Below are 12,839 nucleotides of genomic sequence, written 5' to 3'. Positions count from 1 at the left end.
CCTCAAGCTGAAGCGTATTTGCGTTCTGCAGCAGGATAATGATCCAAAACACACCAGCAAGACAACTTCTGACTGGTTTGGAAAAAAAAAATAATAATAATAAAATAAAGGTTTTGGAGTGGCCTCGTCAAAGTCCGGACTTGAATCTGATTGAAATGCCGCGGCACCTTGAAAAGGCTGTTCATGCTCAAAAACCCTCCAGTCTTGCTGAATTAAAAACAATTCTGCAAGGAAAAGTGGACCAAAACATCTGCACAAATATATTTAGGGCAGGCATATTTAATTTAGGGGGGACGAAAATGGCTTGCCTAGGACTTTAACTTCAAACGCATTTAATGTATTTAGAAACAAAAAAAAGAAAATAACTTCACAGTCCCTAGGTGAGACGGGTAACCATAGTAACACTGAAGCGTTTCACATTTTGCCATTGTTCCGCTGAAAACGTATCCGCCGGAAGTGACGAATACTCCGTAGCGTGACGTTTGAAATGAGACCGGAACACACACAAAAACAGAAACAACAACAGTTACTTCACCCTCGCTCGACTACTGCAGTGACCAGTCGGTGTTTTCCACTGCGTAACCGGACAGGAACCATCAAAGGGATTTGATTTATTTTGGGATATGTCGGTGGAAAACCAACTATGTGGAAGTCCCGTCGAATTTGTCAGAGATGAGGGGGCGGGGAATGGAGCGAATTGTAACTTTGACTTTTAAATGATTTACCTCCGTGTTTCAGTCGAGCACGGTTTTTATCTCGAGTATTTATAGTGACGACGATTAGCTTTGCGACTGACTCGATGAGCCGGAGAGCGGAGCGGAGCAGCGGGGCAGCCAGCCTCCTGTGGCCGCTGCTCGGTGCGTGTCTGTGGGCTGCCGCGGTCGCCTACAAGCCGGTGATCATCGTGCACGGCTTGTTCGACAGCTCGGGAGATTTTAAGAACCTCCAGCGCTTCATCAACGAGGTGAGTGCTCAAGATGGAAAGGCGGACGATGCTTACTTTATCCCGTTCATCAATCCCAATCTGCAGTAGGCTATGTCTTTCCACTTTTTAGTAAACATGAGCGAGCCTCATATCTCATCTGTTATTCAACGAGTTGCTCTAACTTTAGTTCACGTGAGAATCGAATGCACTCTTTATCTATTTTTTTTCTCTTATCATTTATTTGGTTGTTTGATGGACCCAGTTCTTTTCAACGTAATTTAAATATACCAGCAGGGGTCACCAACTTTTTTGAAACGGAGAGTTAGTTACTAATTAATTAATGCAAACGGCTACCGGTCTGATACAAACTTCCGAAATCACATATTTGCTCAAATAACCTTTATTGATGTCATTAATAATTGTGAAGACAATGATTTCTCGCAATAATTGTCAACAATGATTTAACAAGGTAGGAAACGGATATAAATATGCAACACTTTATTTCTATAAAGCTCTGCAAGTGTTTACATTTTCAAATAATCACTGTTAGAACATTCCAAGGAAATTGCAATGTCCCATCACTGGTGAGGTATTTTTAGAACAAGCCTTCCGGCTACTCGTGGTCGTTTCGGGCTACCCTGGTCCAGCGGGCCCCATGTTGGTGACCCCTGTACTAGAACTATTCAAAATATTTTTTGATCTTGCACTTCCATCTTTTTTAGGTTTGATAAAAGCTGTTTTGGGGCAACACACTCAAGTAGTGGTGAGGGGGTTGCTCGGGTTTTCTCCGGGTACCCCGGCCTCATTCCAAAAATGTGGTTGTCAGTGGTGGGACGTTAATTACATTTTTCAGGAATCTATTGCAAATTGAGTTGCTTTGAAGGTGATATTGACCCAGAAAAGGTTGATAAGGTAATTTGGGGATGAAGTTCTCCTTGTCACGCCGACAAGTTGAAAGTAGATAATAGAAGTGAAAGTCTGTCTTAGTCATAAACGGAGAAGAGGAACTCGGTTTAAACGTTCCACAGAAATGTGTGTCGGCCAACATCAGCCAACATTTGACTCAATAAGCAAGCCATAAAGAAATTGCAGTCAGGTTAAATTTGGGAACAGATGGTATGCTACAATGTTAGATGCTGTATTCAAAAGGGCACCGTGTTATTCTAGCTGTCATTGTTTTGTAGTTCTGGTGTACGGATCCAGTCTGTGGAGGTTTATATGCTCAAAAAATCCCGTGCAGACAAGGTGATGATTAAAAATCGTTGATACTAAATTATAGTACAATGTACCGCAATGGCGTTCAGTCGACACGTGCGTGTTTCCACCAATTGCCAAACAATGCTGAAATTAGTCACTTATTTGTTTAGAAATGAAGAAAAATTATAGTACACTGTACTACAATGCCATTCCGCAGACAAGTGCAACCTTCCACCAAGGCCAAACAATCCTGAAATTAGTCATTTATTTGCTGAGAAATTAAGAAAAGAAATTCCTATAACTTGATGTATTGGATCGTCACTTTTTTCTATATTGGTATTGGCATCAAAAATTTTGCAAATCTTATCCAACGTTTTGTGTCATCCTGTTTACAGCGAAACAAACTTTGTTTCAATGATCACTTTTGCAGGCGTAGAAAAATAATCCTTAAGCATTGCTTGATGACTACTTGCAGTTTTGGGTGACATTTTCTTCGAAAAAAATTCCAAATTGCACAAGTCAACACTCCAAATTTCCTGAAGGGGCTCAATAAATTATTCCGATTCCGATAACACAGACCTTTTAAGCAGAGGCTTTGCTTACAACCTTGGTGTACAACCTTTCATATGCCTTTTTATTTTATAACACTTTTACTTTCTCTTTTTATTCCAGTCTCATCCTGGAACAAATGTGACCGTAATTGACTTGTTCGACCGAAGTTCCAGCCTGCGGCCCATGTGGAAGCAGGTGGATGGTTTCAAGGCGGCCATTTATCCTATCATGCAAAATTCAGCGGAGGGAGTCCATTTTATCTGCTACTCTCAAGGTGTGTGTGTGTGTGTACAGTACGTGCACGTGTGCAAGTCACACACATGCAGTTTGTTTTTGATCACAAAAGCAGTCTTGACATGTTCTGTAGTTATTATTGCAAATGCTGACCTTTGAATGACACTGTTCTTTTTTAACTGTGTGTTCATTTACACAATGGTAGCTGATAGGAAAAGGAAGCATTTGTTTCTGTTTAACCATAGGCTGGAAATTCCCATTGAGCAGTCTTTATTTTAATCTGTATTGACATTTTCGAAATGTGAAATTTATCAGGTTATCCTTTTTTTTTTTTTTTTTTTTGACTGTGTGCTGATAATGTAATGAGTAAAAGCAGCATGTATTTCTATTTTGTGTCATCCACTGCGATAAATTTAAAACATCCAACGCACTCAGCCACAACACTCGACGAGGTACAATGGTGCCCTTTTTTTTTTTTTTTTTGGAGATACGAGCCATCGTTGGGCAGATTTTTGGGGGTTTGACTGGCAAGCAGAAATTTGAGATGCGAGCGCTGTATGGTGGCAGTGAACGCAACTCACTTCACAACTATTAGCAGTTTGGCAGATGGTGAACAATTCTTCAAAAAATAGGGTTCAAGCTGTGTCATGCCACTTCCAGTTGAGGTTTACCGTCAAACGAAACATATGACAAAAAGAATACCACGTATTGTATCTAAAATGAGCACATATCTGCCTTAGGAAAGTCTCCTTATTCTAATCCTAACCAACAATGCAAAACACCATAGACATGCTAACGAATAACATCAACCCTTTAAGCAGCGGATATTTGTCCACAAACAGTGGAGTGACATGTGTAGACAGACATTAAAATAGTCACAGGCTTATATTATTTATCCTTTGCGAGAAAAATGACAAAATATTACTGCAGCTTTTGGAGCAGTTGTGACCGTCTCCGTGTATATCTGTCTTGTCTGTATTATACTACCCCCAGGTGGCCAAGGGTTGCACACCAGAAAGAGCTGCACAATAACAATGAATTAATCATGGTGCACAAACTGTTTAATTCTTTTACATTCTATCAAATCATGGTATCACTATGTTTTTATAAAGTAAATAAGTGCAGTTCTTCATATTAAAAACACATGACAATTTTTTTTTTTTTAAATGGTCATAAATGCCCATAAACACACGAATTGAAGCAGTTATAGTTATATAAATTGTGGACCGACATCATATTAACCCCAATCGATTAAGAAAGGGGATGTGACTTAAATTTATATCTGAGTCAAGGCAGGTGAGCGAATACTTTTGGCAATACAGTGAATGTCAACGCTTGAGGCACCGATATTGTTGATGTTTCAGGCGGACTGGTTTGCAGGGGAATCTTGTCCACTTTGCCAGATCATAACGTGCATTCCTTCATCTCGCTGTCCTCGCCTCAGGCCGGGCAATATGGCGGTGAGCTCCTTCTGGAAAGCTCGACACACACAATCAGTGACTAGTATCTGCTCCAACTCATCAATCAAGTACGACCTTGTTCCCTTTTTTTTTTTTTTTTTTTTTTTTTCAGACACCGACTACTTGAAGTACCTGTTTCCTCAGTTTGTTAAGTCCAACCTGTACCATCTCTGTTATACAGCCATGGGCCAGAGAATATCTATCTGTAACTATTGGAACGGTGCGACTCAAACAATAACTTTGTATATATATTCATATATATGTTTTGTCCTTTTGAATTGTTGCATGCTCAACTGTAACAACTCAATTGAAATTTCAAAAGATCAACAAGTTTGCCTCTCTGCTTCCTCCTTCTTCAGACCCCCACCACAGGGACATGTACGCCAACAGCAGTGATTATCTGGCACTGCTCAACAGCGACAGACCCAATCCAAATTCAACAGGTTAGCAAATTCCTTCTGCTTGAGCTCACCCTTAAATTCACTGCACATGGACATCAGATTGTCTGCAAGTGATTTTGACCACGTGTCACACGTTGATCAGTACACCAGAACTACAAAACAAAGTCATTAACAACAATATGAGAATAATCCACTTGTGAACCGTACAGAAAACACACAGCATGTCAAGTTAGTTCTAGCTCGTTACAGTCCCGTGTCTCCCCTAGTTTATGGAGTCTTGTTTGAGTTTTGGACCGATTTAGGTAGCATTCCGAGTTGTCCACTGTATATGTCAATGTTATGGCAATGTGTCACATATTTGACTAAGTTTCCATCCCAGGAGGCAACTTTGCAATTTGGGTGTTGAGCTAAAAAGTTGGCAAAACTTATCATCCAGATGTGTTTGTTGTCGGGAAGTGCAAACGTGCGGCGATCTGCGCTATCACTCAGTAAAATCAATCCATTTAAAAAAAAACAACGACATACTGTACAGTAGCTATTGTATCATAAGGCGCAACCAATCATAGGATCAGATGACAGGCTTTACTTAGGATTTATGTATTGTTAGTTTAGCAATTGAGGATGATTGTTTTCTGTCTCAGAATGGAAGAAAAATTTCTTGAGAATCAACAAGCTGGTGCTTATCGGAGGACCAGACGATGGCGTCATCACTCCCTGGCAGTCGAGGTGAGTTCTTCTTTTGAAGAAACAATGTTTGTACTGTACTGTTTACTCCATATTACTTCTGCGTTTAATGTCAAAGAGTGATCCCATTTGTATGTTTCCTCTTCTAGGCTGACACATATTACTATGGGTGTTTTTTTTGCCATTTGCATGTGGATGAAGAGTTGACACTTGTGATGCTCACACACACACACACACATTCAGTGTTCCGCTTGTACTTTTTCAACATTATTTTTTATTTTTTTTTAGTCAGTTTGGATTCTTTGACGCCAACGAGACCGTTGTTGAGATGCAGCAACAAGGCGTGAGTAAAAACACACTTTGGACACACATCTACTGTATGACCCGTTTCCTTCATGAACATTACCATGATGTGATTGGAGGAGCCCATTATGTTGTATATTGGTTAAGGTAAATGCAAGTCATGGGTGACCAATATAGCGAGAATTGAAGGCTAACCCGGAACAAGTAACATTATATCATCTTGATCCAGGTCTACTTAAGGGACGTCTTCGGTCTGAAGACGCTGGCGGCTCGTGGCGATCTGATCTTGTGTTCTGTTGCTGACGTCCAGCATGTCTGGTGGCACTCCAATGAGACTGTATTTCACACTTGCATGGAGAGGTGGCTGGTTTAGAACCGAACAAACTCAACATTTTTTCTGAAATTATCTTCTAACTGCATTACGGGGGGGGGGGGACTCAGTTTACAACACAGTTCTGTTACGGCAGCAATATTTGTTTGAAAAAAAAAAAAAATACTTCTGGGCCATAAATATGAAAAACAGTACAGTAAGTATGGCTGTGGAAAGCCGTTTCAGCATTTATTCGATAGCCTTGATATCCAGCTTAAGGAGTGAGTACTTATACACTCTTTGTCCTTAATAGTAAGACAATTCAGTACATTAGTAGAATGACTAGGGTGCACTTGTAGAACTACTGTGTCTTACTAGTCTTTTTCCCAAAGTGCCAAAGTTGCCCTACAATTAGGCAGATATGTCATGCAGTAGTGTAAGGCAATAGTGGAATAAACCTTAGGAGTCATTCAGTTGTTCTGCTAGGGCCGTATTCTCTCATTCTTGCATACAGTAAGTTTTTTATCCTGTAATTCTATTTCTGGCGCAACCACCACATAGCCATTTGGAATTATTTTCAAGTTATTACAGTATCGTTATTTTCTAAAATTATTATTATTTATTTATTTTTGTTCATTGCAAGAAAGACACTCAAGGCACAAACTGTCAACGACGGTAAAACTGCAAATGCTTCCATAGATGTATGCTTTTACCAGCCTTTAAGCTATTATCTAGAAACCGAATTTATGAGCAACAACTCCAGAAAGAAGTGTCGAATCCACTCATTCATCAGACAGGCATCATTTCTATGTGCGTTTAGCAGTTTTCGGTTCCGCACTTGTACCTCAAAGCGACACGACAACAGTGCCTGAGAGACGTTCTGTCGTCTTGTGTCACCGCCTTAATCCTTTTTAATGCAGTCCTTTTGATGTACTTTAAAACATAATAGTGTTAGCCTTGCAGCATAATTGTTATGTTTTTATTGATGTTTTGACAGTAAGTTCAAAATGACTTGGGCAATTATGCTATTTTAGGCTCGTGAGAGCTATATTATGAGTAGGAACAGTTTTAGTAGATGACGCCTTAAATTTCCCCCTCATGCCTCAGTGTTTCCTGTCCCATACCGAAAGTGCTAAGATAAACTGCTAAAAGAATGGATGGCTAGAGACATTAGCATAATGTATGGTCAAAAACTGCAGTATTATGTTCATGCATACTTGTCTGTTCATTTATTACTGTTAACCTGTCACTTTTTACCTTTGCCTATAGACGTGAGTCATTTGAGCAACCTTTGACCGTGTGCCCATCTTGCAAGGGATTTGATTCTCATAATAATGGTAGTGTAGTGTTTCAAATAAAGATAATAGGATTAGCATAGGAACTTTGAATATGGGTGGATCTGAAGGGACTTCTGTAAAAGTTCCTGAAAGGAACTATCAACTGTATGATGAATTAAAACATGAATGGGAAAGGTTTAATTCAATAAGGGAAGATGAGACAATCTGCCTGAAGCTTTTAATTGAACGTCATATTGTTGGAATATTTTGCATTCGTTGTATCATGTACTGTATGCTTGTACAAACTATTTTACCCAACTTAATATCATGCTTATAAGGAATGTCATCTTTCACGTTCATTGTCTGCGTCTGTAAGGTGTGTGAACTTACTTTTAAAAAATATAAACAGATACAGCTATTTTGACAGTGTCCAGTGTGTGTAATCCGTTTGAGGTGTTGTGTCTTTCCTCAATAAAAGGTTATAAACGTGCTTTGAGTGATACTATTTAGAAAATACTGTGGCTACAGATACACTGTACAGTATTTAATAATGTAATAAGCGATGGCAAGAAAATAAATAGTAATCCGGGTTAACAAAAGATGATTAAATGGGCCGAGTGATAGAAGGATGGATGGATTGATAGAGTAGATGGCAGTGTTCAGTAGGTCATATCATTGTCAGGGATATGAAATAGGAAGACAAAAACTGGGATGAATTAAGGAAACCGACGGATGCAGTATGAAAGAAAAAAGACCACAGATGTGTACCACCCTCCTGCACTTCGTACGATGTGTAACAAGGTCCTGGAGCGCAAAGCAACGTGGAGGAGGACGAAGTTGCAGATGAAGTCATTGAGGGGGGTGAGGCCAACTTGCAGGAAGGCCGATGTTCTCGGGGCTAGTAGCTTCATTCAAAAAAGTCATTTTTAAATGAATTATTTTTCAGTTAAATGACATTTTTTTAAATTCATTTTTCAACATCAGACAACAAGAAAACAACAAATTCAACAAACAAGAGTCCAGTTGCCTCGATTCAACCTTTGCCCGTTACCATGACATGAATGACTGAAGAAAAGAAAAAAGGAAATAAATGGCAAGTACCTTCGTACGAATGAGGCTTGTAGCTATTCATATAGCCTGTTTATTTTTTGGGGTGTAACTCTAGTACATACTTTTTTTTTTTTGCTTTTGAACTATATTAAAAAAAAATTGTAAATCACAGTTCAGTGGTATTTAACTTTTAAGTCCAGTACATACATTTGCTGACGACCAGTTCAGGGTGTGTCCCCGCCTCTCGCCCAAAGACAACCGAGATAGGCGCCAGCACACCTGCGACCATAGAGGAGAAGTGGTTCAGAAAATCGATGGATGGGCGTTCCGCGTCAAAGTGTAAAAACTACAATTCCCATAGGACTCAAGAACCGGAAGTGCGTGGCAACACTTCCGGCTATGTGCTCGCAGCGCCGCATGAAGGCCCTTTTCCGCCTCTGAGTTGTGTGCTTCAGACCGTCAGACACCAGTGAGTGAAATATACACTTTTAGTTGCATTTTACAACTCAAGAAACAAGTGTTGGGGCATCATTCGCTATAACGTTGCCCCCACGTTGCTCTCGAAAAGCGAGACGAAAATAACAAATGTTTGGAATATCTTATTTTACCCCAAAACCTTTTTCGTTCTGCATAACAATGCTAAGCGCTAGCATACGGCTACATTTTAGCCCATGTGGAAGCTGGCTAACGAGGGGCTAACTACGCCTAACTTTACGTTCTCTGCTCTTATCCGCTTCTATTGCTACGAATGTATAGTTGGCAAGTCTCGCTCCGAACTTTGCAGTGTCGTACGTGTTGCGTTGATGTTAACGTGGCTTGTTAGCTGACGTAGTAGCTTGCGGTGGCTAACCTGATGGGGGACGCGCTTCGACGAAGGCCCTGCTTGGGAAACATTTAGTCATTAATCTAAACTTAGTAGTTGCAACGCTCTGTGGGTGACGCGTTCACCGATACCACGTGTATCACTTAACTGCACTTTAACATCTATAAACGACTAAAATCACGCAGCGAAAAAGCCAAAACAAAAGTGGAACAAATTTGTCATGGCGTTGCATATTTCTCAAAATTTCGTAATATAAATATGGAAACCAGTCACCTTGCCTAGGTTAATCTGTTATAAAGTCAAATTTAAACATGCAAGCTCCCCAGATTCCTTGTATTGAGACCATACATATATATTAAAAAAAAAAAAAAAAAAAACGTTGTACCCCTTCCACAAACTCAAACCACATTTAATTCATTCACTGCCATTGTTGGTTTTTGAATTCACATATCCATGTTAACATGGAGGACTGGTAGCGACAGGGAACGGCTACTATTCTTTTAGCTTTTAGCTTCCACAAACTCAAACCAGCATTTAATTCATTCACTGCCATTGTTGGTTGTTGAATTCACATGGAGGACTGGTAGCGACAGGGAACGGCTACTATTCTTTTAGCTGAGTTGCACTGAAGGCGCACAGCTCTAAATTTTGACTCACGTATACAGTAAAAACCAGTAGAACAAATGATGAGTGATATAGCAATGGAATGAACAATGTATAATCCATTTAATTTTGCACAGTGACTGATTGGGAGACTGCGCCAGCAGTTGCTGAGACCCCTGAGATCAAGCTGTTTGGCAAGTGGAGCACTGACGATGTCCAGATCAATGACATCTCCCTGCAGGTGAGCACAATCCCTCGTGGGAGCGTTTTAGGGATTCAAGCGAGGCTAGAGTCACGCCTCGGCATTTACCCCATTGTCCTGGTGTGCTAGAGCGCTCGCAGAGGAAACGTCTCTGCATATTCATTGGCTTTCGTCTCCAGTGGCTCAGCCAATCACCAGCTTAGACACATGACCTGTTTAAAAGGCACCTCAACAGTGCAGAGAAAATAACTTTTCCGTGCTTAAATTCAATTGCTGTTTTGCGTCGCAGGACTACATTGCCGTGAAGGAGAAGTACGCCAAGTACCTGCCGCACTCTGGCGGACGTTATGCCGCCAAGCGTTTCCGCAAGGCCCAGTGCCCCATCGTGGAGCGTCTGACCAACTCCATGATGATGCACGGCCGCAACAACGGCAAGAAGCTGATGACCGTGCGCATCGTCAAGCACGCTTTCGAGATCATCCACCTGCTGACTGGAGAGGTATGGTGACATTAACACATGGCTTCCAGTTTGACAAATCAAATGGGTTTTTTTGTTCTTTTTTTTTCTCTCAATGAATTTTCTGTATTGTCGACAAAAAGCGAGGCTAGAGTCACGCCTTGACATTGCTCTGTTGCCCTGGTGTGCTAGAGCGCTCGCAGACCAAACGTCTCTGCATATTCATTGGCTGTGTTCTCCTGTGACGCAACCAATCACCAGCTTAGACACATGACCTGTTGAATGGCACCGACCGTGCTGATAAATCTATGATGGCATGCTAAATTGTTAAATTTCCCTTGTTTAAAAACTCCAATACAGTGAGCCCTGCGTATTCGGTTTGGCATTCACAAATCAGCCTTTTGCACATTTTTTAAGAACTTATCCCCTATTAACACATGGCTTACATGGAAAAGGATGACTTGTTGTGGCGACCCCTAAAGGGACAAGCAGCAGATCCTCTATTTGCTGAAAAATTCACCTTTTTGCTGTTTTTGTGCTCAGACCAAAGCAATGAAAATATTACTTCGGTGGCGCCTTGGTGCCAAGGAACTATGTCGAAGTGAACTGAAGCACTTCATTTTGACTGTTTTGGTGCCAAGGAACTATGTTGGCGTTAAGGTATTTCATTTAGACCAATTTCCAGTTTTGCTGCCATTTTGTGGTCTCTAGAGGCAATTATAAACCTTTTTAGCAGGAGTGGGCATCAATTGTGCATTATCACTATTCACGGCAGAGCTCGGTAACACTAAATCAGTGATTCTCAATTATTTTATTTATTTATTTATTTTTTTTAAACACCAAGTGCCACCTCCCAAAAAATATTTAGCTCTCAAAGTACCAAAACAGTGCCCAACATTTAACTACAGTAGCGCAGTAGTAAGTACGCCTATGAGTTGATCAAAAAACAATGCAGATTTTTTTACCTAAAAAACATTGCAAGGAGCTCTAATATTTTAAAACTGCACCTAAATATGTGGGGAAAAAAGAGGTACTTAAATGTAAAAAAAAAAAAAAAAAAAAATAGTGAAATACAATTGAGCTGTAAACTGAATTTAAAAAAAAAAGTTGTAGATAGATATAAAAGTTTAAACATGCAGTATGCATGGCAACAAACTTTTTTGTCAGATTATACTCTGTTTTAAATGGATTCAAATCAGTGCTTCTTTACCGTACCACAAGAGAGCCCGCGTACCACACTTTGAGAATCACTTCTGTAAATCACAATTGAAGGATGTCATAGTTGTATTTTCTGATTTCTATTTTCATTTGCACGATTGGAAGGTTTCCAACAATTAGATGCTATTGTATTTTGTTGTAGAATCCCCTCCAAGTGTTGGTGAACGCCATCATCAACAGTGGACCCCGTGAGGACTCCACCCGTATTGGCCGTGCTGGTACCGTCAGGAGGCAGGCTGTAGATGTGTCGCCCCTGCGTAGAGTCAACCAGGTAACACGACCGCCCAACTCGATTAAAGCCTTGTGCATTTGACGTGCTGCTGCATTGAAGGGAGATGTCATCCTTGATTAATGACAAATGTAGCCTATTTAACGTAGGCCGCCGAGATCACTATTTCTCGTACAAAGCGAGACTAGAGTCACGCCTTAACACTGTTAGTTGTCCTGGTGTGCTAGAGTCCTCGTAGAGTAAAATGTCTGTGCTTATTCATTGGCTGTAGTCTGGTGTGGCCCGGCCAATCACCAACTCAGACACATCACATCGCCGGTGTGTTTGTTTAGCCATGTTTGTCCACCTGGATCCCTCTGTAATAATTGCTGGCGTTATGTTGCAGGCTATTTGGCTGCTGTGCACAGGCGCAAGAGAAGCTGCTTTCAGGAACATCAAGACCATTGCAGAGTGCCTGGCTGATGAGCTCATCAATGCCGCAAAGGTGTGTTCATGTAGTGGAAATGCTGTGCTTGAATGCAGTTTCCCTAAATCTTGTACCATTTACGAGACTTGGATCTTCTCTTTCAGGGTTCATCTAACTCATACGCCATCAAGAAGAAAGATGAGTTGGAGAGAGTTGCTAAGTCCAACCGTTAAGCAAATGTTCTTTCCTACAAACCAATAAATTTGACTACATCACTTTCTGTTCTGTGGTTTCACTCTTACTTTGTGATGTGTGGAAGTGACACAGAAACTTGCCAGTTACTGTGATACTTTCTAAAGCTGAGTGTGCTGTGTTGGTCATACTAAGTACATTGAAAGGCATGCACTAGAAACCACAGGTGTCAAACTCAAGGGGCAGAGCCACATCCAGGCCGCTGCAGAAAATAAAGTGCATTATTGCAGGATTTTTGTAGTGTTTTATGTGGGGT

The 12,839-nt window shown here is 40.7% G+C and overlaps 2 protein-coding genes and 3 non-coding genes across 7 annotated transcripts; all 5 read left to right on the top strand.

Moving 5' to 3' along the window:
- Nucleotides 1-482: 482 nt before the first annotated feature.
- Nucleotides 483-6,279, top strand: ppt2b (palmitoyl-protein thioesterase 2b). Of its 3 annotated transcripts, none has more exons than XR_009767239.1 (8): nucleotides 483-964; nucleotides 2,795-2,948; nucleotides 4,273-4,368; nucleotides 4,481-4,588; nucleotides 4,728-4,811; nucleotides 5,411-5,495; nucleotides 5,603-5,796; nucleotides 5,986-6,030. XR_009767239.1 is itself a non-coding variant. In XM_061664334.1 (8 exons), exons 1-8 carry the CDS (start codon nucleotides 800-802, stop codon nucleotides 6,127-6,129), a joined length of 891 nt encoding a protein of 296 aa, XP_061520318.1. In that variant the 5' UTR covers nucleotides 483-799; the 3' UTR covers nucleotides 6,130-6,279. The 3 variants fall into 3 exon arrangements, 2 of the variants coding, with proteins under 2 accessions (XP_061520318.1, XP_061520320.1); XM_061664334.1 differs by having other exon boundaries at nucleotides 5,742-5,796; nucleotides 5,986-6,279; XM_061664336.1 differs by lacking the exon at nucleotides 5,986-6,030 and having other exon boundaries at nucleotides 5,603-5,835.
- A 2,480-nt stretch (nucleotides 6,280-8,759) lies between these two features.
- Nucleotides 8,760-12,606, top strand: rps5 (ribosomal protein S5). Its single transcript, XM_061664338.1, has 6 exons — nucleotides 8,760-8,862; nucleotides 9,957-10,060; nucleotides 10,311-10,520; nucleotides 11,839-11,967; nucleotides 12,311-12,409; nucleotides 12,496-12,606. Coding segments are annotated over exons 1-6 (612 nt in total). The 5' UTR covers nucleotides 8,760-8,861; the 3' UTR covers nucleotides 12,565-12,606.
- Nucleotides 10,099-10,232, top strand: LOC133396190 (small nucleolar RNA SNORA3/SNORA45 family). The gene has a single exon (XR_009767327.1). It is a non-coding gene; the product is annotated as a small nucleolar RNA SNORA3/SNORA45 family (small nucleolar RNA).
- LOC133396198 (small nucleolar RNA SNORA3/SNORA45 family) lies at nucleotides 10,620-10,752 on the top strand. The gene has a single exon (XR_009767335.1). It is a non-coding gene; the product is annotated as a small nucleolar RNA SNORA3/SNORA45 family (small nucleolar RNA).
- Nucleotides 12,103-12,235, top strand: LOC133396189 (small nucleolar RNA SNORA3/SNORA45 family). Its single transcript, XR_009767326.1, has one exon. It is a non-coding gene; the product is annotated as a small nucleolar RNA SNORA3/SNORA45 family (small nucleolar RNA).
- Nucleotides 12,607-12,839: the final 233 nt, after the last annotated feature.

The sequence above is a fragment of the Phycodurus eques genome, chromosome 20 (assembly GCF_024500275.1).
Source record: "Phycodurus eques isolate BA_2022a chromosome 20, UOR_Pequ_1.1, whole genome shotgun sequence".
Lineage (NCBI taxonomy): Eukaryota > Metazoa > Chordata > Actinopteri > Syngnathiformes > Syngnathidae > Phycodurus > Phycodurus eques.
Note: the sequence above shows the minus strand (reverse complement) of the source record. Positions and strands in the feature narration are given on the sequence as shown.

Bases quoted from the DNA above. Each gene is read 5' to 3' on its own strand.
- rps5 (XM_061664338.1), top strand. The intron at 10,521-11,838 runs GTATGGTGACAT...ATTTTGTTGTAG, and splicing joins TCCACCTGCTGACTGGAGAG to AATCCCCTCCAAGTGTTGGT. The intron at 12,410-12,495 runs GTGTGTTCATGT...CTTCTCTTTCAG, and splicing joins AGCTCATCAATGCCGCAAAG to GGTTCATCTAACTCATACGC.
- ppt2b (XM_061664334.1), top strand. From the start codon at position 800: ATGAGCCGGAGAGCGGAGCGGAGCAGCGGGGCAGCCAGCCTCCTGTGG. The intron at 965-2,794 runs GTGAGTGCTCAA...TTTTTATTCCAG, and splicing joins TCCAGCGCTTCATCAACGAG to TCTCATCCTGGAACAAATGT. The intron at 5,496-5,741 runs GTGAGTTCTTCT...ATTTTTTTTTAG, and splicing joins ATCACTCCCTGGCAGTCGAG to TCAGTTTGGATTCTTTGACG.